This window comes from Balaenoptera musculus, chromosome 3 (genome assembly GCF_009873245.2).
Source record: "Balaenoptera musculus isolate JJ_BM4_2016_0621 chromosome 3, mBalMus1.pri.v3, whole genome shotgun sequence".
Classification (NCBI taxonomy): Eukaryota; Metazoa; Chordata; class Mammalia; order Artiodactyla; family Balaenopteridae; genus Balaenoptera; species Balaenoptera musculus.
In genome coordinates this window covers 159,855,948-159,882,708 of record NC_045787.1, presented here as the reverse complement: position 1 = coordinate 159,882,708, position 26,761 = coordinate 159,855,948, and the positions used below count along the sequence as shown (strand labels likewise).

The 26,761-nt window shown below is 51.4% G+C and overlaps 1 protein-coding gene across 13 annotated transcripts in view; it reads right to left on the bottom strand.

Annotated features, from left to right (window-relative positions):
- The window catches only part of EPS15L1 (epidermal growth factor receptor pathway substrate 15 like 1), a 101,236-nt gene that overhangs the window by 39,109 nt on the left and 35,366 nt on the right, over nt 1–26,761 (bottom strand). For 11 of the 13 annotated variants that reach the window (XM_036846894.1, XM_036846901.1, XM_036846890.1 and 8 more), the window contains 9 exons: nt 25,946–26,005; nt 21,431–21,664; nt 17,166–17,323; nt 14,306–14,462; nt 13,975–14,060; nt 10,974–11,046; nt 4,374–4,535; nt 3,635–3,832; nt 1,943–2,107 (listed from right to left, as the gene is read on the bottom strand). In XM_036846894.1, coding sequence (XP_036702789.1) covers nt 1,943–2,107; nt 3,635–3,832; nt 4,374–4,535; nt 10,974–11,046; nt 13,975–14,060; nt 14,306–14,462; nt 17,166–17,323; nt 21,431–21,664; nt 25,946–26,005 — 1,293 coding nt within the window. The remainder of the gene's footprint in view (nt 1–1,942; nt 2,108–3,634; nt 3,833–4,373; nt 4,536–10,973; nt 11,047–13,974; nt 14,061–14,305; nt 14,463–17,165; nt 17,324–21,430; nt 21,665–25,945; nt 26,006–26,761) is intronic. The other 2 variants (XM_036846895.1, XM_036846897.1) reach the window with 1 other exon arrangement.

The window sequence follows — 26,761 nt, the reverse complement described above, 5'->3', positions numbered from 1 at the left end:
CAGTGGATGAAAGATAAGAAATAAATATGGCTTTAAGAATCCTGCTGTCTTGGACAAAGTAAAATCATGTGAGCCTAACACTAAACTTAGTAACTTTAGTAAAACCGTCCAGACTTAGGAAGTTCTAGACGCACCTCTTTGGTTACACTTGTCCTCAAGAAACTAAATCCCTCACTTTCATCCCCCTCAAGAAGAACTAAGAGAGGTCCCTCTCCTCCGGAGCAGTCCTGAAATGTCCAGGAGTAAACAAAAAGCCCTCTTCAAAGTGTTTATTAAGAAATGGAAACGAACCAAAAAGTGCTTTAAAAACTGTATTTGTACAACAAGATAAAAATCGTTTTTCTCTCAAACACTGGTTTTGAGTTTCTACGTAACATATGTGACATCAACGTTTCAAGATGAATTGACTATCATGTAAACTTTGCCTGCTAATGAGATGAATAAAAATAAAGGTAAAAAAATCTGTGGGGGGAGGGAAGTCCCATGCTGCTTTCAAACTGCCACTTCGCTGTCAACTTTTTATCCCAGGAAACCAATCTTACCAAAGCCTGCGAGAGGGTTTAAAAGTGAGCTGTTCCATGAACTAAGACGGAACAGGGCAAGCCAGGAGCCGTGTGAGGGCACCAGTGACAGACGGAAGAATAAGAGCAGGGCTATGAAGCTGAAACGCACACTCTGAGACAGACAGCCAAGCAGGAAATTCTGCCTCACGCGGTTCATGAAGAAGGAACGTTCACAGTCTCTATTTAGACGGTAAAGCTGACAAAGCTGACAATGGGCTGGGCCCAAGAGCGGATACGTTTACAATTCCCTGAGGAAAGGAATGTGTGAATGGCAGAGGGAGGCAGTGACGGCCAGAGACGGGAGACAGATGAGAACACCAACAGCGGCTTCTGCACCATCCGGGGGAGGAGGCGTAAGCGTCCCCATAAATCCTTGGGACTGAGTACTTGGCTACTGAGAAAAGAAACGTGTCAAGAAATGCACAGAAAGAGCCGAGTCTCACATGAAGGGAGACAGAGAGGCTGAATTATTACAAGGAGGGGAAGGAATCCATGAGGCAAACAGGGCCAGGAGCAGGAGCCTGGGAGACAGAGATGGCAGTGCAGGGCGCGCGGTGAAAGGCTTTGGGAGCAGAGCACAACGAAACCACTGAGACCAACAGCGTCCCATTGGCTCCCGCAACCGCACAGAGATGCACAAAGACGCACAAAGACGCTCTCGTCAGCCAGAATAAACTGCAAACGGCACACGCCAGGGCTCAGGGCTGCTACGGCCGACTCTGGCAGGAACAAAGGACAAAGTAACACTGCTGGATGTCAGCAGCCTGAGGGCCTGCAGAAACCTAAGAGGCCAATGGCCCCTCGGGCCTTCACCAGCACCCCCAGCGTCATGAGGTTTGAACCCAAGGGCCAAAGTCTCAAACGTAATAACCAAGATTTCAGGAGAAAGGCCAATTCGTAGGTGACATAGCAACACCCCAGGAGGGCTGTCATTGTTCTTGATCTTTACCTAGACGTGTGATTTTCAAGGTGCTCCTTGTAGGAACACAGAAACACACACACACACATTCCTCCAGCCTCCCAATTAGTCGGATGTGGTGTTTCACAACGTGTGAGAGTTGATCCAATTTTGGTTAAGTTTGGGAAGCCCTCCAAATTTGGGTGATCAGCCCACGGAGATGGAGGTCTTTACAAACTGGTCTTAGAAAGGATTCAGGCCTATCCTTGGCTTTGTCCCAGACGCCAGGATGGAGTGTGGCCCCGGACGCCAGGCTGCAGGGCTGGTGGGGACACGCAAAGCAGCAGCGAAAACAAGAAACACCCTGCACTTGAACAGAATCAAGGCTGGCAAGTGCTGGATCAAGCGGGCAGGGCCTTCTCTGATCCCAATGTGGGGCCTGATCCCGGGACCTTTACATTTACATTTATTCGACCTTTACCATGGCTCCAAAACCGCCCCTCTCTGTCAGGGAGATGCCCTCGCTCAGCTCTGCTAAGTTGGTCAGGCTGGCGCCGTGGGCCCCGTCGAGCACCTCGTCATACTGCTCCAGACTCCTCTGGGCTTCCTGGTGGCTTTCGTTCAGCTGGGAAAGCTTGCTCCTTGCCTGTACGATAAAGACATCGTCGGCATCAAGTAGGGTTTAGGAAAAAAGTATTAGGCAACACATTTTTTTCTCCTAACATCCAACCCTGGACTATTCACACCGGTTAACTGAATTACCCATCTACGGAGTAGACAATCCCTGTTGCCATGTTTACGAGACGCGAGACCGCTTGTAAACCAAGACGAGACCCTTCTGCTGCCCCAAGGCGGTCCCTGAGAAAGGCAAGTGTTCAGACATGTGGTGACTCGGAACGAACTGAAATGGGACAAAATCCAGATTCACAATCTATTCAAAGTGATATTCTGCGGTCACTTTCCTCTGTGGGATTTTATTACCCCATTTGCTCCTCCTTCTTCCTGGAGAAGGCACGTGAGGCCAGGGCAAGGAAGGCAATCTGTGACGTCAGACAGACCCCAGCTTTATCGTAACTGTCTCGTACGCACTGGCGATCTAACCTCTCTGTTTCCTCTTCTCCAAGATGGAGCACTGGAAATGACGGGTAAAACCCCTCTTGCGGTGTCCAGCAGGGTGGGCCTTAACAAGCAGCAGCTATCATTTTTAATATCATTATCATTATCACTAACATACATTTATGTCTTGGCTCCTATCTCTGTTTTATAAACTCCAAAGGCTGGGAGGGAAAAGACATAAGATAACCCTACAGGTATTAATTAACAATAAAGCACAATATATAGTATTAAATCCCTGAGATTTGAGTTTGTGATCAACTTTTGCCTGTAAACTGGCAAAAAGAGCAAAGAGATCAAGTCAGTCAAAAGAAAGGAAGCACGAACATGCATTTAGATATTGCCAAGGTCTAACAAACATCACCCTCACTCTGTAGGTGGGACACCCGAGGGCCAGGAAGGAGGCCTTTGGCCGTTACATACGGGGGAGCAGGAAAAGAGTTCTCCCTCTGCTGGTGGGCAGCAGCCACAGGCCTCGAGGCCCTCACCCCAGAGCGGGACAGGGAGGGGTGCCTGGACAGGGGTCCACGTGGGGCGATGCTGAGAGGATGGGGCCTCCTCGGTGTGCTGGTCTTCGAACTATCAATACGTGGGGACAGAGGGGTGCTGGAAGGTGTCTTGGACTCTGTCCCTCCTGCGTGTACAAGGACCAAGGCTGGGGAGAGCATGTCCTGAACCCAAGGCTCTCTCCAAATGAGTTAACTTAACGTCCTCACCCAGACCCCGCCCGCTCCTCAAAAATGATGTGCGCTCAGGCGGGGAAGTGGAAGGCCGGTGAGGCAAAGCAGACACCACCAGGCCAAAGTCAACACGATGGTGGAACACACGCTGGGAGGGTTCTCAGCACTTCACCTTCAGGCTGAATGAAGGCTTCCAAGAAGAAAGGGAGGTGGGTGAGAGCAAAGGAAACAACTACTGTGGCACAGACACCTGGGACCACCGGTCTCACACCCCTCTGTGACTGCTCTGCTCGTGGCAGCCACCCCGCTTGGCAGGAGACCCCAGAAGCCCCCGGCCACAGCCAGTGGTGGCAGGCCCCACCCCACCCCCTCGGAGATACCTGGTTGATTTCGTCTTGCGTGGATTTCAGGGACTTGATGATGGTTTCCAGTTGAACTTTCCCAGCCTGAATGCTCTGCTCCAGCTGCGTCTCCTCCTGCTGCAGTCGGTTCAGCTCAGATTTGGCCCGGTTCAGGTCGTCTTCTTGGGACTTGAGGTCGGATTCCTGAGACTGGATCTGCGTCTTCAATGAGGAAATCTGAAATGAGATGAAACACAACTTCGAGGAAGAATTCTGGCTCACGTTCTTGAAACAAGCTGACCCAGGGAAGAGGACACCAGCCTGAAAGCCAGATGCCTGGCTTCCTTTACAGGGACCCCTCTCCACACCTGGGACAAGCATAGGCAATCTGTCTGTCCCCTGGGGCTGAACGTCCCCACAAGCGGCCTCAGACGGGGATGTAAGGGTTTTACAGTCTGCTGAAGCTGCAGCCTCCCTGGTTTGTAACAAGCAGCTAAGACAGCAGGGGAGGGGAGACACGTGCCCACACCGTGCTGTGGGGCATGGGTCGGGGGTGTGTGCACACACGGGTTCACGCTTATACATGTGACATGGCAGATGAGACTGAGGTCAGGCCACAAATGCTTGGACGCTTTTCCACACGATACGTTCAACTACTCTATTAAACCAGTAGACGTCTCAGCCTTGAGCTGAGATGGTCATGGTGAGCTCAGGGAAGTCCGTAAGAAGCCTCCTTCCCCTGCTGGGCTCAGCGGAGAGAGGGGGGATGATGACTTACCATCTGGGTCTCGTCTTGGCACTTCTGCCTGACGTCACTCAGCATGTCTCGGAGCTTGGCCTTTTGCTGATCCATTTCGTCTAGGCGGTCTTGGGCGTCCTGTTTCTGAGCTTCCAGCTCTTGCAAACTGCTTGTTTCCCGGTCTAAATCATTTTGCAATTCCTAGGGGAGGGTGGCATGAATTTATTCGAGACTTGTTCACATGGGGCACGTCCAAGCTAACACTGTCACAGCCTGGGCTGGAGCCCCCAAGATGTCCTACAAAACCGCACACTCCACAGGGAATACCACACACATCTCAGTGTGGCGGCCCCAGCTGAATCTCTCACTAAGTCCCTCAGCAAATATTTACTGATGGCCTAAGAGAGGCCAGGCACCAGGAGAGGGCCTGGGTTCCTGGCAAGAAGAGCTCTCCAGTGACATGTGGTCATCAGTGGGGCGGGAAGGGCATCACCCAGACACAAATGAACTGAGACAAACATGGGACAGCCTGGGTCAGACTGTCGGTCAGAGTCACGGGGACATGGGGAGATCACACTGACGCTGCACAGGTGCACAAGAGCTCAAGGAAGTGCCACTTCGATGGACCCAAAGGACGAGCAGGTGGTAGCCAGGAAAAGCGCCAGGAATGTGAAGAGTGGATGGGGCCGCAGAGGACCCCTAAGAGAAGGGGGTGTCGTGCTCCAGCTGGATCAAAGGAAAGCGGGCCGAGAGCACCAGAGGCCGTGCCCCACAGGCCATGCCAGAGACGGCACTGGCTTCTGTAGTGAGAAGCCCCTGCGGACATCCAAAATGGGAGCAGGACATGATGATTCTCAGCTGCTACAGCTCCTCCACGTGGGCTGTATCGAACGCGATGGCCAGGGCGGGTGTCTTCAGACTCGACTGTTAGACCTCTAGGGAAAGGATCCTAGAGGGGGATGGCGCAAGTGAAAGCGTGCAATGTTTGTGATGGCAAAATCTGTCAACAATGCAAATCTCCACAGGCGGAGTTGGCTGGACCTACAGCACAGCCCACCCTGAGGGACACTCCACCTCGTACCCGAGTTATAATGTGAAATGAACGAGGCACGCAGCAGAGCACACGTGTGAGGCACAGTGGCATCTGTGCAATCAGGAAGGGGGGAATATGCACAGACGTCTCTCCTTACACACACACACACACACACAGGACCTTTCTGGAAGGCTTCATGGGAGCTGATGGACTACACCTCTGGGGATACAGGGAAGGGCAGGAGGCGTCCATATTCAACCAGGCGAATGTCTTATGGGATGTCTTATCTACCTGTAAGATAGATAACTAAAGCAGGGATGGGATGGGAGGGGAGAGTATGGCCTATGGGGCTGACAGTGGGGAGGGGACTCAAGCTGGGGCCGATGGAGAGGTGATGGCAGCCTGGGTGAGGTTGTGGCCGTGGGTATCAAAGGAAGGGGCGGACTTGAGGGAACTGTTGGGCGGTCAGGGAGGACAGGAGTGGTGAGGCCAATGCCCAGGGCTGGCTGGGGCTGCTGGTGGCTGACGTCATTTCAGAAGAAAACTCGAAGGAGGTGCAGGGTCTCCCTCTCCCTGCTTTGAGGACAAAAAATCACGGCTCTCTCTCTCCTCTCTCAACAGCCAAAACACACCTCTGAGCTATTTTGGGGGGCCAGGTTCTCTGCTCCCCGGTCTCCTTGTCCCCGACCTTTAAGAATAGATCTCAAGTCCGACAAGTTTGGGACAGCTAACAATGAATGTTTGATAGGAAGCTAATGGCAGAGTAGGGAACGTGGGTTTCCCACATCTGAGGGAAGGACAAGTGATGGGGGAGGGGGAGACGAAGGAGGAAGGAGGGTCAGGCCCACCGTAGCCATGGAAAAGCCCACGGGAAGACGACCCGCCAGCTTCTAGTTAGGAAGAACGCTGGGGTCAAAGTGGGGGAGGTGTCTGAGCAAAGAGAAGACAGAAAAAACCCAGACAACCTACAGACTCAGAGCAATCCCCACTGGAACGCCAGCCAGCTTCTGACAAGCAGATTCCAAAATTTATAAGGAAATGAAAGGGATCCAGAATAGCCAAAACAGTCTACGGCCATACCATGCTGAATGGGCCCGATCTCACCAGAATAGCCAAAACAATCTTGAAAAATACGAGGTTGGAGGACTCAAACTTTCCGATTTCAAAACTTACTACAAAGCAACAGTAATCAAGACAGTGTGATACTGGCATAAGGAAAGACAGAAATCAGTGGGACAGAACTGAGAGTTCAGAAATAAATCCACATGTCTATGACTGATTTTTGAAAACGGTGCCAAGACCATTCAGTGGGGGAAAGATTAATCTCTTCAAGAAATGGTTCTGGGACAACTGGTCCTCCACATGCAAAACAATGAAGTTGGACCCCTACTTCACACATTATGTAAAAATTCACTCAAAATGGATCAAAGACCTAAATGTAACAGCTAAAACTATAAAACTCTTAGAAGAAAATGTGTGGTAAATCTTTGTGACCTTGGATTTGGCAATGGGTTCTTGGATATGATACCACAAGCAAAAGCAAAAAAACGGAATAAATAACTGGAAAATTTTAAACTTTTGTGTTTCAGGGAATTCCTTGGCAGTCCAGTGGTTAGGACTCCTCACTTTCATTGCTGAGGGCCCAGGTACAACCATCAAGAAAGTGAAAAGACAACCCAAAGATGGGGACATAATATTTGCAAATCATTTATCTGATAAGGGAATTTATCTAGAAAATATATTGGGCTTCCTGATGGCGCAGTGGTTGGGAATCCACCTGCCAATGCAGCGGACACGGGTTCGGGTCCTGGTCCGGGAGGATCCCACATGTCGCGGAGCAAGTCCGTGGGCCACAACTACTGAGCCTGTGCTCTAGAGCCCACGAGCCGCAACTGCTGAAGCCCACGCACCTAGAGCCCGTGCTCCACAACAAGAGAAGCCACCGCAACGAGAAGCCCACGCACCACAACGAAGAGTAGCCCCTGCTCGCCGCAACTAGAGAGAGGCCACACACGGCAACAAAGACCCAACACAGACAAAAATAAATAAATTAAATAAATAAACTAAAAAAAAAAAAAGAACTCTTACAACTCAGCTATAAAAAGACAAATAACCCAATTTAAAAATGGGCAAAGGATCTGAATTAGCTTTTCTCCAGAGAAAATACACAAATGGCCAATAAGTAAGTGAAAAGATGCTCATCAACATTAGGGACAGCATCAATGAGATACCACTCCATACCCACTAGGAAGGCTATAATAAAAAATGGAAAATATCAAATGTTGGCGAGGATGTGGAGAAAGTGAGAATGAAAAATGGTACAGCCACTTTGGAAAACAGTCTGGCAATTCCTCAAAGGGTTAAACATACAGTTACCATGTGACCCGCAATTTCACCCCGAAATGTATATATATATACACACACACCTAAGAGAAGTGAAATCATATGTCCACACAAAAACTTGCACATTAATATTCACAGTGGCATTACTTGAAATAGCTAGAAAGTAGAAAAACACAAACAACCATCAACTAATGAAGCAATGAATAAAACAGCCATACACTGAAGCATTATTCAGTCATAAAAAGGAATGAAGCACTGACACATGCAACAACATGAAGGAACCTTGAAAACTACACTGAGTGAAAAGAGGCCAGACTCAAAAGGCCACACAGTATGTGATCTCATTGATATGAAATGTCCAGAACAGGAAAATCCAGAGAAAAGAACGTAGATTAGTGGTTGCCAAGGGCTGGGGAAGGACTGGGGATCGCTAATGGGTAGGGGGTTTCTTTTTGGAGTGATGAAAATGTTCTGTAACTGACTGTGGCGATGGCTGTACAACTCTGTGCATATACTAAAACCCACTGAATTATACACTTTAAATGGATGAATTGTACAGTATGTGAATTACATCTCAGTGAAGCTGTTGTTACAAAAACGAAATGAAACAGTAAACCAGGCAAAGATGCCGCAGGTTCTAAGACAGTAGCCACAGAAATGGAGAGATCCCCAGGGCAGGAGGGGGAAGGGGAGGCCTGAGGGGGCTGAAGCTGAAGCTCCCACTGCTTAAAACCAAACATAAACTAACCTGAGGACCAAGGCCTGCTACTCGACGCTGGGCCCTGACCTGCAGCCTGTGCTGGCAGGCATGGCACATGATCTCCTGGCCAAACCCATCTGGGAAAAGGCAGCAGGAACCAGAATCAAACCTGGTTTTCACAGGGGAACTTTAAAATATATATAGTGCTCTGTCCCTGACCAAGGAGCTGCCATCACACTGCAGCAGAGGCCTGTCCTGGTCTGGAGTACACGTGATGCTCCCATGGAACAGGGGCTGGCCTGGCCGGGCCCCCTCCAGCTCTGAGGGGCCATCGGGGCGCCGGGCCCCCTCCAGCTCTGAGGGCCCATCGGGGCGCCGGGCCCCCTCCAGCTCTGAGGGCCCATCGGGGCGCCGGGCCCCCTCCAGCTCTGAGGGCCCATCGGGGCGCCGGGCCCCCTCCAGCTCTGAGGGGCCATTGGGGCCCACACAGACCCCAGCATCTCAAAGGCTGCAGGAGTGCACTGTCAGAGCCCAGCAGCAAGGGTTTCGGGTGGCCTTGCTGAGCCTGCCGCAGACCAGAGGGGAAAGCACCTCCAGACATCACAGCGACCCAGCGGCTTTCTTAGAATTGCCCAGGAGCAGGTGCCAGAGACCAGGTGACTGGTTTCCCTGGAGCCAAAGGACATCACAGCACCCAGATCCCCAGCTTTGGGAAGGCAAACCAGAGCTTGTGCAGTGACCCAGACACAAGGGGAGGGAGAACTGCCCAGGGACCCATGTGGCCAGCCGGGCCATGGCCAAGGTGAAAGGGAAGATGAGGCCAGTGCCACCACACCAAACAGCTGAAAGGATGGGGGTGAGGTGATACGGGTGACAGGGAACTGTGTCTGAGGGGTCAGTTTTAGGACATGGGTGGAAATCAGAGGGCTGAGGTGAGAATAAAATGACAGGATGAACATACAAACATCCGGAAAAAGACAGTCACTTCACCTGTGGTCATATAAATGATGCAACTCATTTGAGCAAAAAAACAAAAACAAAAACAAAAACAAAACCAAAACACGATAATAGAGGCAGGCTGTTCCCTGCCTTCTGATCCAAAACATTCCTGGGGACCATCTAAGGCCCAACCCCCGACGCCAACGTGTACAGAGTGAGAAGCCAGGAAAGAAGAGCCTGGACGCTGCACAGTGTGAACCAGTGAGAGTCCCAAAGCACCCACCCTACCCCACCTGCAGACGGCAGCTACGGCAGACGGCATTTCCCGCAGCCTGCCATCCGTCCACTGGGTACCTCATGGAATCCTACAGCCCCTGTGCGGACAGGCTCAGGGGAGGCGGAAAGAGGGCCGCCCAGCACCCCATGAGCCTGACTGAGTCAGGTGCTGCTTCCCCTGGCCTGGCTCAGGTCGCTGCCCTAGGAGGTGGCCCAGAAAGAACCAGCCTCTCAGGCGGTGCGCACGGCGGCCAGATGCTGCTCTTGGCGCTGACCCTCACCGCCAGGTGGGAAGACGCAGGCCGGGAGGCTGAGCCACCCACCCACAGGCCCCCGGCCGAGCCGTGGGGGCTGCAGCGCTGACTGCTCAGCCTCGCTCCTCCTTCCCCGGCTCTGAGCTCGGAGCGCTCGAAGCCCCACGCGGAGACTGTCAGGCCCAGCGGCACAGCTCAGCCACGCTCTCAGAGCCCTACAGACAACTCGAGTCTCCTCACGACGGCAGAGCCGTCTCTGTTCATTCAGACCTGAGACATCTCAGAACCGATGTCTCTTCAAGGGTGCAGCTCCCAGGCACTGACCATTTCGCTTCTGGCACAGCCTCCCTCTGCCCAGACGACGAGTGAGTGCTGAGCACATGCCAGACCCCATGCTCCAGCCCAGCGCCCAGGAGAGCAGACCACTCACTACCAACGTCACGCGAGGCCTAGAGATGTTAAGTAACTTGCCCAAGGTCACACAGCTGCTAAGGAGAGCCAGGTTTGAGCCCCAGCAGTCAGACCCCCAGTGTCACCACCACCCACAAGGAGACTCTCCAAGCAGGACTGTCCTGAGAACAGGTTAGGGGTCACTGTCTGAACCTCAAAACGTCAGGCTGAGTGAAAGAAACCAGACACAAAAAGCCAAATGTTGTATGATTCCCTTTATATGAAATGTCCAGAACAGACAAACCCATAGAGACAGAAAGTGGATTCGTGGCTGTCAGGGGCTGGGAGGGGGAATGGGGAGAGACGGCTAATGAGGACGGGGTCTCCTTTTGGGGTGATGGAGATGTTCTGGAACTAGACAGAGGTGGTGGTTAAGCAACACACTGATCACGCTAAACACCACTGAACTGTCCACTTTAGAACAGATTTTATGTTACATGAATTGTATATCTCAATTTTTAAAAAATCCACTGTTTATGGTATAGGAAACTAAAAAAAAAAAATCACTTGGAAGCCCCCAAAAGCTCAAGTTTCCAATGAGTGCATCGGTGCCCCCCTTTGCCCTGCTCCACCATCACTGCTGGGAACTCCCTGCACTGCGTTTGACACAAGGTTGATCCCACCAAAACCAGCCACGTGCTTACCTGTACTTCATTGGTTTTCTGTCTGATTGCCTCTTCCTTTTCTCTAATGTCTTGTTCCAGTGAGTATTTCTCTCTGTGTTTAAAAATAGTTCATGAAAGCACAGATAGAGTGAATGAGTTGACCATTCCCCCAATATCCCAACTTCTCAAGACCCAATCCCATCCATCCCACAGAAACCCACCCGGGCTGACCCCACTCAGTGGGGGCAGAAGTATAGGAACGCCCCCAGTGACCATCTGCCCTACCTGACCTCCTCCCCTACAAGTGTGGGTCGAACCTGTGGATGCCATGAGGCTTTTGCCCCCAACATGGCCGTGCAAGCCTTTTAAAGCAAAGAATGTCAAAGCAATGCCCAGGGTGAGAAGGGCTGGACGTGCCCCTGCTGACTTTGAAGATGGAGGGGTCACGAGAGAGGAGGCACCGGGCAGCCTCTCAGAGCAGAATGAGCCCCTGGCCACACAGCACGGAAAGCAGACCCCAGACCCCCAATTTTGAGGAACTCGATTCAGATCCCCACCTACTTGGACAACACCTTGAATTCGACCTTGTGAGGCCCTGAGCAAGAAGCCCAGTTAAGCCCATCTGGACTCCTGGTCTACAGAGCTGTGCGCTAATAAATTTGTGCTGTTTTAAGCCATTCCATACACAGCAAGAGAAAATGAATACATTCTCTAAATCCTATGTGCACTCGCTCATGAATGGTGAGCAACAACTGCTCAGAAGACTGAGTGCTGAAGACACGAGGACACACGGAGAGAGGCCCTGCCTTCACGGAGCTCACAGGCCAGTGAGAGAGACAGGCGACAAATCAACACACAAAGGCACACAACCTAAGTACCACGAAGGGAAATCCAATGGGATAAGGAAAGGGGGTGTGCAGTGTCCTGCATAGGACGACCAGGGAAGGGCAATGAGAACATGGCCTATGAATAGACTATATGATGGAAAAACATTCTAGGCGATGGGAACAGGAAGGCATAGCTCGGCTGGGGGAGCCACGGTGAGGAGTTTGGAGTGATGCAAAGTTGGGTGAGGAGTCCAGAGGGCTGGCAGCGAGACGCGGCAGTGCGGGTCTCTGGGCCTGGCAGCTGCCCCCAGCTACTCGCTCACAGGAGGCTGTGGCTGGCCGCTGTGCACACCAGGGCTTGGTGGGGCCCTGCCTGTCTCCTCAGCTGCAAACAGCTCCCCCGGGGCAGCAACCAGCCTTGCTCTCCTCCTTAGAGACTGAATGTTTGTGCCCCCCACAAATTCATATGTTGAAACCCTAACCCCCCAATGTGATGGTTTTTGGAGGTGGGGTCTTTGGGGGATGATTAGGTCACGAGGGTGGAGCCTGCAGGAATGGGATTAATGCCCTTACGAGAGACCCCAGAGACCTCCTTGCCCCTCCGCCCTCTGAGAACATGGCGAGAAGACGCTGCCTATGAACCAGGAGATGGGCCCCATCAGACACTGGATCTGCCTGCACCTCTATCTCGACTTCCAGCCTCCACGATGGGCGTAAGTATGGGCCTGTTGTTCAAGCCCCCCAGTCTGTGAGAGTTTGTTACAGCAGCCTGAAAGGGCTGCCTCGGCATCAGAAATCTCATGTGGCCAACACACCCTGCCTCCCCTGCTGGGAACCCAGCCCTTGCTCGACAATAAGGTCCCCTCTGGGACACTGGGCCAGACATGGAACCGCGAGCATCTGCATGTTCGTTTCCACAAGTCTAAGAACTACCTAACGATACAACGTGCTCTTTACATCCAACCCATTACGATTGAGTCACGTCAAGGGGAGAGGCGTGTTTCGCCACACCGCCAAGCAACAGGCCTGAAGGTCACTCTCAAAGCCACCCAGGCCTGGCTCCCTGCACACTCTTGCTCTGCACACGCTTGCCTCTCGCCCTCACAGGGAAACGCTCCAGGCTGCCAGAGGCTGCACAGCTGTGAAGAGGCAGCCCTGGCCTGACTGGGACACCACTGTCCCTTCCAAGACCCCAACCCTTGCATTACAGGGTCCCCTCCCTCCTCTACCTGCAGTTCTGATTAACAGGCCCACCCAGGCTCTAAGACACTGGCCCTCCATCCTCGCAGACCCTCTCAGCCTTGCCAGGCTGCACGTGCTGATCTCTGGTTTGGAAATACAGCCGCAGGGGGCCGGTGACAGAATGGGAGCCATCCTCTGGGCTGAGCATGAAGCAGAGGGTCTGGCTTCAGCAGGAGGCCAAGGCTGAGGCTTTGTGCCCAGCCAGCCACCCACCTAACCAGTCTCACATGACATCTGACCTGCCTTTGCTTCTCAGGGCTCTGCTCCACTAAGGACACAAACTACACCACCCAAGGGGCATCCAGCTGTGAGTGGGATCCAGCTCGCTCTGCCAAAGTAATGTTGTTTTCATTTTCGGTCAAGAAACAGTCCCTCTCCCGTGGAGGGCTGGGTGCCTTTGGCCCTTCTGCTTGTTGCACCCCACCCCCCAGCCCTCCCCCAGAATTAACTGGTAAGAGGATGGTGTTCTGCAGAAGATCACAGGGGCATAGAGGAAGTAGATGTATTCTTTTATGCCAGACTCTGAGAGTACAGACACCCCATCCAAAGCCCTTGTTTACAGGTGGGGAAACCAAATCAGTGGGCGCTGGGAGTGAAGACAGAAACCTGGACACAAGGCCTGAGACTCAGAGTTGACCTGTTGCTCCTAAGCAGCAGTGTCACTACCTGAGACTCAGTCACTGTATGTGTTCAGAAATTACAAGGCCTTCCTGAGGCCGGGGAGCCCTGTGGCTGCCTAGCAACAATGTGTCTGAGACCCCACAGCCCACACCGGCTCCCACTGAGGATGTCAGTACTCGAGCTCATTAACTCAATTCAGGAACTCAGGAGAATCTGTGTCCTTTCATTTCTGCCGAACAAACTCGTGATGGTCAACTCGCCACGTGGTTCACAAGCCTCTGCTACTTCCGATAACAACCTGGGATGTAGATTTGGTTGGAATCTGAAGGGAAGGAGACGCTTTAACATACCTTTGTAACTGGGCGATCTCTTGACTGATATCATCAAGTTCCTTCACACCAGTAAACTCCCCCGATCCAAGAGAACTTGAACTGTCCTGCAACCAAATTCAGACAAAGAATTACAAATTGGCTAGCTGCCCGCACCGCACAGCATGGGCTAGTAGGTCTTAGAATAAGGGATAAAATCATCTGTCTCCAGCCCCCAACCTGCGAACCATCTGGGCAGCCCAGACACACCCCGAGTGGCCCTAGTGAAGGCTGGGCAGGCTGCCAGCGCCACCTGGTGGCGGGGTGAGGGAAGCGACGCAAACACGATAGGGATGGGCCAGCGGCTACTCACCGGGATGGGAGTGCCTCTCTCTGAAGGTGGGACCATGTCCGGCGAGAGGACTTGAGGGGGGTCGATGCCTTTACTGACCTTCTGCTGAATGAAATACATAGCTAACGCGAATTGGTCTTTGCTTAACTTCCCCGTTTGCCTCGTATCGGCCAGGGCCCTGGGAGAAATGTGGGGATGCTAATTACACATCACAAACACCAGAATCGGCTCCAAGTACACGGAACCCACACTTCTAAAAAATGGACAACGAAAACGATAAAAACAACGGGCTACAGCTGCAGCTCCTTTTCCACTGAACATCCCCCTCCTGGGGAGCAGTCACAACCCCCCCACCAGCGCTTCGGGGCAGGAGGGGGCTCTTCTCCCAATTGGAGAACCGCCAAGCCCCACCCATGGACCGAGGTCCCTTGGGAAGCCCTGTTAGCAGCCACGAGACACGCAGCTGGCTTCTGATGGTGTGCAGGCAGTGGATGCGATTCACATTCCTGTGTAAGTGGAAGCTGGAGCCGAGTGCACACACTCAGACCCTCAGCTGGTTCCTGCAGCCTTGGGTTATCTGAATGGCCTGGGCCGCTGGTCTTCAATGGGGATGACAAGCAGCATTTGGGGTTGTCATGAGGGGACGGGGCCTGCAAAGCCAGGCATGGCTACACAGGGGACAGTCCCTCGCTGCTAAGGTGACCCCGCCCTCGTGGCCTTCTGGTGTCCTGGCACATGGGCAAGGCAGTGTGGAAGCTCTGCCACACCCGTGGTCACCGAGAGCCGGCCGTACGGGAAGGGAAGCCTCATGCAGCAAGGACAAGGCCTCCACATCTGTGAAAAATGTCATCCCTTCACTCTGTCCACTCAACATGCAGACTCCTTCCCACTGCACGTAGTTACTGAGAGAGTAGTGAAACCATGTCCTGATGCAGAGCGAAGAAGAGCCGGGAACGTGTAACAGACTCAAGCCCAGACACTGTGAGTGAACAGGGCTGGTGGAGATCCCTCTAAATGTCTCTACTCAAGGCTGGTTTTAAAATGTCTTTGTTCTTGTCACAGTTCAAGGGCGGGGTGTGATAATTTCGAACTGCAACTATTTCTCCTGATTCTGCTGGCGAGGGCCAGTCCTGCTGCACACCCAGCCCACGGCAGCTCTCGGGCTGCGGTCCCATCTCTCCGGCCCGTCCCTGCTCCCTGGTCTCTGAAGGAGCGGGGGCCCCCAGGCCCACGTGCAGGGGGGTACTCTGTCCGCGTCCACCCAGGGCAGCATTACTGTGCTTATTCTTTTTTTTTTTTTTAATTAATTTATTTATTTATATTTATTTTTGGCTGTGTTGGGTCTTCGTTTCTGTGCGAGGGCGTTCTCTAGTTGCGGCAAGCGGGGGCCACTCTTCATCGCGGTGCGCGGGCCTCTCACTGTCGCGGCCTCTCTTGTTGCGGAGCACAGGCTCCAGACGCGCAGGCTCAGTAGTTGTGGCTCACGGGCCCAGTTGCTCCGCGGCATGTGGGATCTTCCCAGACCAGGGCTCGAACCCGTGTCCCCTGCATTGGCAGGCGGATTCCCAACCACTGCACCACCAGGGAAGCCCTACTGTGCTTATTCTGACACCACGCTGAGTGGCACGGTGCCGGGCACTGCGGGGGACAGGCCTACGTCCTCGTTTTGTCCCTTCAATCCTTCTTCGCTTGTTATCTCCACTTTGGATATGTTCCCACACCCGGCCACCTGCAAACAAACCCAGACTGTCCTTTCACTGTCCCAGTGGTTATTCTAAAGCTCACTCTTTCTGTCCTTGCCTTTTTTTCCCTGTATGCAACGCCTTCTGCGTGTTTTCTTTTTAATCCAAGCGTATTTGTGATTTCGTTGTGTCATTTACGTATCGTCATGTCACTTACAGGTTGAGATACATGTTATAAATTACTCTACGTTACGATCGGGGTATAATTTGAATTCCGTGCACGTGCATTTCAGGGTGATAAAGGGGGCACTGGATCTGAAGGGCCTGATAGAGACTGCCCCTGACTCGTCACAAGGAGCCAGTCTTCCCACAGCCTTTTGCTGACTGACTAGGTGTCGTGTGCTTCTTGAGAAGGGACAGCCCGTTTTCTCCAGCGGGGCCTCACCTTGCAACGTGGCTATCTCTGAATTACTGTTAAGGATGGTTATTTCCCCAAGTCACAGTGAATTTCACAGCTCTCTTTGGAGGGGTTCACCCCTCCAGAATTACACGGAAATTCTCTTCTTACAACTCCCAAGTGAAGCCCTCTAAAGTGGGAGGGCTTTCTCCCCTGAGAAAGCTAGGAAGCGACTTTCACTACTGGCTAGTTACAAAAGGAGCCATCCCAGTGCCATGAAGATCGCTCCGCCGGCCCTGGAGGAAAGTGGGGGTGAAGACAGCTCCTCAACCAGCCCTGAGGTGCAGACCAGTCTCACCCTCTCCCACCAGCCGTGTCACTGACCTTCACGGGGCAGGGCCTCTAGGAGAGATGGCCACAGCCCTGATGCCCAGGGTGGCCCTGCCGGAGCCTCTGGGGCCCTTACTGCACCCTCCCACCAGAGGGGGGTGGGGCCGAGCACCTGCACCCTCACTGGCTGGGCTGAAGGCTGCATAACCACTAGCAAGAACTTGCCCCAGGGCTCTCTGGAGGGACAAAACAGGAGACCTTGCTGCCGGAGGAGGGTCAACTGACATGCACGGAATGCAGGACACAGGTCTGCACACTCAGCCCTGACTACCGCTCCCTCCTGACCTGCTCACCCGCTCCGGCCCTTCAGGCAGCACAAGTCTCACTCAACATGTGAGCCACCCACAGCCGTTACTTTCACACAGCGAGACCCCCTGTACTTAGGAAGAGACGTCCATCTATCTGCTCTTACCATATGTGCGCTAGAAGGTTCTGGGTGAGGCCCGAGTGCATGAAGATCTCCTTCACCTCCTGGCCGCTCACATAGCCGTCCAGGTCCAGGTCGGTCTTCAGGAATATCTCGTCAAATCGCATCTTGTCCGCCACTGGCACCACCCAGTTTACTGTTGGCTGAAAGGGTTTTTCAGAAGTTAATCCTCAAGCTTTTTATCAACTGCGAATACACACTATTAAAGAGTTTTCATGCTCATTTTAGCAGAAAACCCTCCACGAGCCGAGAGGGCAGACAGGATCCCTGTTCTGTAAGAGGGGAAACTGAGGCTCAGAGAGGTTAATGCTGACTCGGTCAGTCTCACCCAGTGGCCAGTCTGCGCCTCTTTCCATCCCATCACAGTGCCCTGAAATCTTTGTACTAAGAGGGATGTAAAGACCCAGCAGGTCCTTCTACCAACAACAGCCCTTCCATCCCCACTGCCTGGGACACGAAGGAAAGCCTTCCACGACGGAAAGTGATCCCCTTCCAGGAGGGGGCTTCAAGTGTACCAGAGAGGACCCTCCTGACCACTCATTTTGGAAGGACTGTCTCCCGAGAACCAGCCCAGCACCGATGCCAGCCTTCCTGGCCTTCTGTCCTCCACCTGCAGACCTTCTTTGCAGCGGCAGGGGCGTTCTCAATGCCCACAGTTCCAGGATTCTGTACTCCATCCTTCTTTGACCCTGACCCCACTCCCTGCCACACAGCAGACCCCCTGTGAGGTGTCAGTACACACAAGGCACTGACAGGCAGTGAGTGAGGCTGATGTGAAAACTGCACCTGCATGACAGGCGGGCACTCAGGGCCCTGTGTTGCTGGTGGGGGAGCCCGGGCCTCTGAGGAGCACGCCCACCACCTGTGAGCACCCCACATTCACGAGGACCCTGCTGTGGCAGACGAAGCTGAGAGCCCAGCGAGCTACTGTGATTTCATTGCATTGGGGCTCGGCCACCTTGTGCACCTGTGACCTCTTAACACCACCTGCTCTAGTTCTACTTAAGAAAAGCAAATGCCAGGGTCTGCCAGGGCCAGAGCACCTCCAACTCAGAGGCATCCAGGTCCCTTGGGCACTTGGTGGCAGGCCTCTTCAATTGCTTATTCTGGGTGTGTCACCTCTGACCTTTGGGGCTCCCATCACAGCACGTTTCACAGCGTCTCTGCCCCTTTTTGTAGAGATGTTTCCTTTCATCTGCTTTTCTGACCAGGTCTCTCTTATCATCTAAATCAGTGGGATCCTGATGTGAGCACCAGGAATCCAGAAAGCAATTTTGGGAAGAAAGGGACAACACATTACCCAGGGTTTGGGGTAGGGAGTAGAATGATTTAGGACAGCAAGGATTTATCAAAAAAAAATTCATCAGAATTTACGGACCAGATTCAAATTGCAAAGGCTCAGGCAGCGAGAACTGAGATAGCGTTTTACCTGCTGCATTACAGGAATTTTCTAAGCCACCTCAGGTCTGTCATTGAACAGTTCAGAGGAGACGTAAAGATGCACATAAAGGAGTTTTAATGAAGATGCTTGCTGCCTTTAAGTCAAGAGCCTGGAACGAGCTCATACGCTGACACTGAGATGCCCACAGAAGAAGGAGCAATGGGCAGACAAGCTGAGCTGAGGCGGGATTGGTTTCTGGGTCCCATGGGCCCCAACAGATCATGCCGCTGGGATGATGAGGGTCCAGACATTCGTTGCGCAAACACAATGAACTTGCTGCCTCATTTCTGGGGGTCTCAGGGTATGTCAGCAGCAAGAATCCGATGCCTACTTGGCTAAAAATCCAACACTGGACAACCTCCCCCTTGGAGCTGGGTCTCCTGGAAAGGGCTGGGTTTAAGGTCAGCTTAGCAGCTGCAGGCCTCCAGTCAAAGGGAACAGACCCTTGTGGCTGGAAGGGGCTTCCCCTCACATATGGCCATGAGAGCTGGACTGGGCGGCCCTCTGGGGGCCCCAGGTAGGGTGCTGCTGCCCTGGGGATGAGGAAAGTGGGGGTGGGGAAAGCATGGAACTTGTGGGTCCACAGAAATGCCCGTTCTCATGTCTGCGATTCCACCAGCCGCCTCTCTTCCACGGGGACACAGACACGCCCATCTGTGACCCCCAGCGGTGGCCACTAGCACAACTGGTCCAGTCAGGGGGGTCAGCAGCATGCTCCTGGCATCTGGGGAGAGCTGCCAGATCACCAGGGGGCGGTATTATGAGGCTGGCTGGCCTGCACCCAACAACAACTTCAGCCCCGCCTGCTTCCTTGTCAGTAAAACATACCCCATCTGGCCTAACCTACGGTACTTAAGAGCTTTCGGCAAGAATTCTGCAGACTCAAGGTGTTGGGTCTTGAAAAACAGCAGCTCATGTAGGTCTAAGTAGCTGGCCTCAGCCCCGCTTCTCCGACTCCATCTCACCATCCCCTGGCTCACCCTGCCTCAGCCTTTTTCCTGTTTCAAGGACACACGGAGTGTTTCCACTTCAGAGCCTTGCCATGCACTAGTCCTCAGATGGCTTCTTATCATTCAGGTGTTAGCTCAGATGTCACCGCAGCAGCGGTAGCCTGCCAGCTGGCCCCACCTGCGGGAGCACAGCCCCCTCCTCACCCCGACACTTCCAGGCCAGGCCCTGCTCTGCTTTCTCACGACTGGTGGACCTTCCTTAGTTTACCAATTTGCTTATCGTCTGTCTCCCCACAGAGGGCAGGGGCCCATCGCACAGTCACTGCAGCACCCCCAGGAAGTGCCGGGCACGGCTGGTGAGCTGATAAAGGTGCCCGGGCAGGGCCATCTGGGGCTGGGCTCCTTCACAGAGAGCCGCATACAACTCACCAACCGGAGGCCACACCTCTCCAACTGGCCAGAGTGGTGAGGGGAGTTGTGTTAGCCCCTATGACCAAGCCTCATCGACCCTCTCTGATCTCTTTTTTTTAACTCTAAGATATGATAAGCTCCTTGAAAATGAGCCTTTCAAGTCGAATATTTAACTTTAAAATTATGTCACTATCAAGAGAAATCACTCTCATTATGCCTTTCTCGTTTTCATTTTTATCATATTGAAAACTTGCATGGGGTGCTGGCTGGCCTTCTTGGCACAACTCATTGCTTTGCCTTTGAAACAAATGAGGCAGAAAGCAAAGCATGATTCCAGATGTAACTCATGTCCTTGCACGTTTTAGACAATCTCCAAGGCGCCCTTTTATAAAGAGCCCATTATGATGCTGCCTTTGCCAGAACAAGAAACGTCTTTTTTGACATATAAGATACTGCCACATGGAGAGCTGGAGCCCCCTCCTGTCTTCCTAACACGAGATGGATACCTCCCTTAATTACCTGATTACTCAACATATTTTTAATGAGCATCAGAGTACCAGAGATCCTTCTAGATGCTGAGATTATAACCAAGAACGAACTCTGCTCTCATGAAGCTAATGGCGGGGGGTTGGGGGGGATCTGGACAGATGATACATAATTAACCGCATAACAGACCAGCTGTGGGAAATCTAGAAGAGAGCAGGTAGAGGGTGGCTGGTCCGGGGTGTGGTCACACCAGGCTCCCCAGATGAGGTGCCCCATGAGCAGAGGCCTCATGATGCCAGGTGCCTCAGTATGCAATCAGGGGACGCGCCCTCCCAGCAGAGGGTCTGCCTGAGGCAGGAGGGGCAGAGGGGTGAGTAGTGCTGGGTGTGCTTGGGGAGAGTTGGTATTTATATGTAAGTGAGTGAGAAACTTAATTCTGAATCCCTGTTGCTATGGTCTGAATGTTTGTGTCCCCCCCTCCCCTCAATTCATATGCTGGAAGTCCTAAGCCCCATTGTGATGGTATTAGGAAGTGGGGCCTTTGGCAGGTGATTAGGTCATGAGGACAGAGCCCTCATGAATGGGATTAGTGCCCTTATAAAAGGGACCCCAGAGAGCTTCCATGGCCCTTCCGCCATGTGAGGACCCAGCAAGAGGACGGCCACCTGTGAACCAGGAATTGCCCCACCAAACACCGAATCTGTCGGCACCTCGATCTTGGACTTCCAGCTTCCAGAACTGTGAGAAATAAATATCTGTTGTTTAGAAGCCACCCAGTCTACGGCATTGTTACAGCAGCCAGAGAGGACTAAGACACCTATTGTAAAGATTTAATTTAATCACAGACTTTACCCTTCTTGGGTCACGAACTACTTGCTGCTGAGAAACATCTTGCTGGGACTCTACACAGCAGTGCAAACAGCTGCTCGGAGACGTGGCCACGCGTGCAGGGGGCACCGTACCTGTGTTTGCTTGATACTGTGCTTGGGAGACAGGCTTCCAGTGCTGTTCAGGCTGCTGACGCTGCCGTGGGAAGGCGTGGAGCGGAGGCTGTCTTTCGGTGGGGGGCTGGCAGGCAGGACGGCCACAGCTCCCGGGAACACCGTCTTCTTCCTCTTGGATGGTGGGATGAGGGATGGGGGCAGGGCGGAGGGCACAGGCTCCTTCTCGAGGGCTCGGTACACCAAGTGCATGGCCTGTGAGCACAAAAGAGAACGGCGTTCAGGTGGCGAGGCCCGGGGCCAGGGTGGGCAGAGGGCAGCTCTTTCAGGGGCTGCAGTGATGTGATGAAGACTGCTCTTTTTGAGGTTGCTTCCAAACGGAACACAGTAAAAATAAACCTTTCTGATGAGCTACACCGCCAATGCATAATTTTCTAAGACGTATGTTTAATCATGCGAGACTGAAATGAGTACAAAAGGAATCCAATCATGCCAGACTCCACACATGTCCCTTCGCCACACAGCAAGGCCACTGTCTCCAGGGCTGACGACTTTCAAAGTACTGGAACGTGGAAGTCTACAGACTCACCATGATAGTACACCTTAAACCTATACAGTGCTGTCTGTCAATTACATCTCAAGAAAACTGGAAGGGGAAAAAAGACACACCATGAGAGCTGCCTGTACTTCAGGATATTCAGGAGACAGAAAACTACCCAAAAGGGTGTGTGTGCTGAGGATGGATAGGTGGCTCTCCTGCTCGAGGTAGGCAGGGGAAAATAAACTTTGTCTAAAACAAGGATTGAAAAGTCTGTTTTAAAAAGTAACAAAACAAAACCAAAATTACAACCGCCCCCCCCACTTCAAACTAGTCTTTAAGTTGCTACCAACAGATCATTAACACAGGTAAAAATTTACAGTCACTTAAAAACTGTACTAAATGCCAAACTCAGCTAGTGATGAAAAGAAACACAAAATGACACAACTCTAAGACCCACTTATAAAAGAACATAAATCTTGGCTGAAATGATGAGAAATGATAAAAACAAAACAAAAGTAGAAATTCAGGGCTCATGAGGCTGTGAGGAGAGAGGCGTGTTCCTGGGTTCACTCCAAGCCAATCACCCCGTTCCTGGGGACCACCCCAAAGGCAGTTCAATGATACTAACTAACACCTGAAGTCAAGTGTCATCAAAAGAAATATAAAAACAAATAATGAGGGGTTTGGGGGAGGCGGGATGGGGAGTTAGTGTTTCATGGGGATGGAGGTTTAGTTTTGCAAGGTAAAAAGAGTTCTGGGGATGGACGGTGGTGATGGTTGCACAACCATGTGATAGTATTAATACCACTGAACCGTACACTTAAAAACGGTTATGATGGGGGCTTCCCTGGTGGCGCAGTGGTTGAGAATCTGCCTGCTAATGCAGGGGACACGGGTTCGAGCCCTGGTCTGGGAGGATCCCACATGCCGCGGAGCGGCTGGGCCCGTGAGCCACAACTACTGAGCCTGCGCGTCTGGAGCCTGTGCTCCGCAACAGGAGAGGCCGCGATAGTGAGAGGCCCGCGCACCGCGATGAGGAGTGGCCCCCGCTCGCCGCAACTGGAGAAAGCCCTTGCACAGAAACGAGGACCCAACACAGCCAGAAATAAATAAATAAATAAATAAATAATTGGAAAAAATACTTTAAAAAAAAAAAAAAAGGTTATGATGGGACTTCCCCAGTGGTCCAGTGGTTAAGACTCCATGCTTCCAATGCAGGGGGCCGGGGTTCAATCCCTGGTCAGGGAATTAGATCCCACATGCCGCAACTAAAAGGATCCCACGTGACACAATGAAGATCCCACACGCGGCAATGAAGATCCCACGTGCCGCAACTAAGACCCGGTGCAGCCAAATAAATAAATAAATATTTTTAAAACTAATTAAATAAAAATGGTTATGATGGTAAATTTTGTTATGCGTATTTTACCACAATAAAAAAAAAATAATGGACAGCTAGTGAAAAGAACAGGATGATGGAGAAACATGGAAAATGCTCAAAGTAAAAAAGGCAAAACAGAGTCGATGTGTGGGGGAAAAAAACACAACTGAGCACTATGGGGTGTAAGGGATTATGAGTGGAATTGTAAGAGAAATTTATAATTTCCTTGGCAAATGGTTTAAATTTAACCTAGAAGTTTAAAATCTCAAAGGCTTTACACCATAGTATAGTAAGATAATAAGCTTCCATTCATTTGTATATTGTAAAATCACATTTTAAAGACATTTAAAATTCCTAAAACAGAAGATGTATCTTAGGGACATTGATATAGTTCATCGTTTTCTATTACTTAGGAATTCCCAGCTTTTTTTTTTTTTTTTTTTGCTTGAACTTAATTACTATTTATTAGAGCATTGTCTTTAACTACAAGGAGCTACTTTATTCTACTTTGAGATTTAACAGAATGAGATGAGTGAATAAATCTCATGAGCGGAAGAGAAAGATCAAAGATGTGAGTAAGGAGAGGGGAAGGGAGAAAGAAAAAGAGGGACAGAATGACATGGGCCCAGGGTGGGGAGGTGAGAGCCAGGCAAAGTCAGCGCAGCAGGCAGCTGGGAGAGGTGAATGGGGAGCTACAGGGGTGTGGAGGGAGGGCAGCTGAATGGGAAGGCAGCCCATAGGACACAATAGCCCCAACCCTCACATAGATCTAGCACTGCTGCTAAAAGGAGAAGAGGGTGGGAGTGTCAGGGCTCTGGCATGAACAGAAGCAGACGTGTAAGTAGATGGCAGGCTGCTAGGGCACCTGATGGGCATGTCTACACATACACCTACTTCCAGCTCTGTCTGCTGAGAAGGCCTGGAAGCAGTGGCATCCCAGGGGCACTGAGCACCCCAGTGCCCAGATCCTGGTTTCTAATACCATTCTCCACTATAAGGAACTGGAGGTCCCTGGAAAAATGGCTGATGATGGAGCTGAGAGAGGGGATGTACAGGAAGAGCCAGGAAAATCCTATCATGCCAAAAGTAAGCAAGTGCTCAAGAATGATATGATGTGACCAAATGACAAAGGAGTCAGCTGGGAGGAACTCCCACTGGGCAAAATAAATCATGCCAGTAAAGGATTATAAACCATGGAACAAAGAACAGAGGACACATGCATAAGTCCACTCTGATATGAACAAGTTCCTTACAGTAGAAGGCCAGCTAGAAAATGTGCAAGGAATGACAGAATTAGAAAATCATCATCTGGCAACTACCAGAAACCTGACTGTTTCAGGTGAGACTCCCGGGAGGATGCAAGAACTAGCGGGTGAGAGTGGTAGGGGTAACAGGGTATTCAGTCTCCACGTGTCTCTCATGAAAGATGGAGCACGAAGGAAAAGAGAGAATCCTGAAGCCTCCACCCCGACCTTGATCAAGGTCAGGTCAAGGTTGACATCAAGGTAGTAAGACATGTAATAAGACATCACATGTCCTATCGATGTCATGTGCCCTTGGGAGAACAAGCATCACCTCGGTGGGGACCGGCCACACAAAAGCGCATGGCCTGGATCATCATCAGGAAACAGCAGCCAACCCCGCACCGAGGGAGACGCTACAAACCACTGGCCTTAAACATGCCCACACGGGGCTTCCCGGGTGGCGCAGTGGTTGAGAATCTGCCTGCCAATGCAGGGGACACGGGTTCAAGCCCTGGTCTGGGAAGATACCACATGCCGCGGAGCAACTAGGCCCGTGAGCCACAATTACTGAGCCTGCACGTCTGGAGCCTGTGCTCCGCAACAGGAGAGGCCCACACACCGCAATGAAGAGTGGCCCCCACTTGCCGCAACTAGAGAAAGCCCTCGCACAGAAACAAAGACCCAACACAGCCATAAATAAATAAATAAATAAATAAATAAACCCAAAATTAAAAAAAAAAAAAAAAAAATGCCCACATGGCCATGAGACACAAAGACAGATGCAGGAGCTGATCTAGATTATAAGAACATGAGGCTGTAGTCTTTCACTATAAAGGACATTTTGGGAACAATTGGCAAAATGTGAATACTATCCTTAGATTAGATAATAGATTAATATAATAATAGATATAGTAATATATAACATACATGACATAACCTATCATAATAGATACTGTAATAAATTAGACAATGTCAATTTCCTGATTTTGAATTGGACAGCAGTTATATAAGAGAATTCTCTGGTTTGGGGATATAGACACTGAAGTATTTCAGGATGAAAAGGCCCATGTCTGAAACTTACTTCAAAATGGTTCAAAGGGAAAATTAATTGTGTATACATATCCATGTATACATTCATATGCAAATGAGAGAGAAGGAGAGAGGGAAGGGGAGAGAAAGAGAAGGATAAAACAATGTAGTAAAACAGCAACACTGGGGAATCTAAGTGAAGATTCAAAAGAATTCTCTGTCAAATTACACCCAAATTATGTCAAAATAAACATTTAAAAAATTAAACAAGAAACCCCCACATGAGCTGCCTATTTCCTTCCTCAGCAGAGTGGGAAAAGAGAGTCACAGCAGGGGCCTACCACAGCAAACTCATCTCTGTCCAGGTGCCCATCCTTGTCGATGTCACTGAGGTCCCAGACCTGCAAGGGAAGAGAGCAGCAAGGCTTAGTTAGTGGGGGGCGGTACCGAGGGTTACTGCTGGGAGGAAGGGCCTGTGTGGCAGCACGCATGCTCACCAGAACTCAGATTTTGACTGCACACTAGGGTTAAGACAAGGCAATCAAAATGCATTTAAGAACCAGTCTGTAGGTTCTCTGAAAAACCATCATCCAATGAAGTACTGTCAATTCCAAGATCCTTTCCACCATATTAACATTCATTTTCTCTAACAAATGATCATGATTGTAATCACGTCCACCCTGATTTTTAGATTCTTTGGTTTTGGTGCAGGTGTTGCTCTGAACACAAGCCCACCTTCCCGCCCCCACTGACTGACACACACAAACACAGACACACACACATCTAGCCCCTGCCCCCATTCACAGCAGGGCCACGGGAATGCATTTGAGTAGGTCTGTGGGATCTTGTCTCCTCTCCCCTATCAGTGGATGGTGAGAAAGATGCCACAAAATATGCCAGGCCGACCTAGCATCCTGAAAGACAAGGCAGGCATGGATCAAAGGCTGTGTGCTGGGTTTTCTAAAGTACAACCAAGGCACTAGCTTCCTGACCCAAGTCAGCCCTCCAGGACCAGCGACCTGTCTGACTTGGACAGTGCTGCACGTGGCACCAGTGCCCAGAGCCAGGCAGAAGCCCAGGGTCCATTCATGATGCTACATATGCTGGTACCCGCCCCCCAATCGATCACTAGGATCTTCAGCCCAGGGATGTTTCTC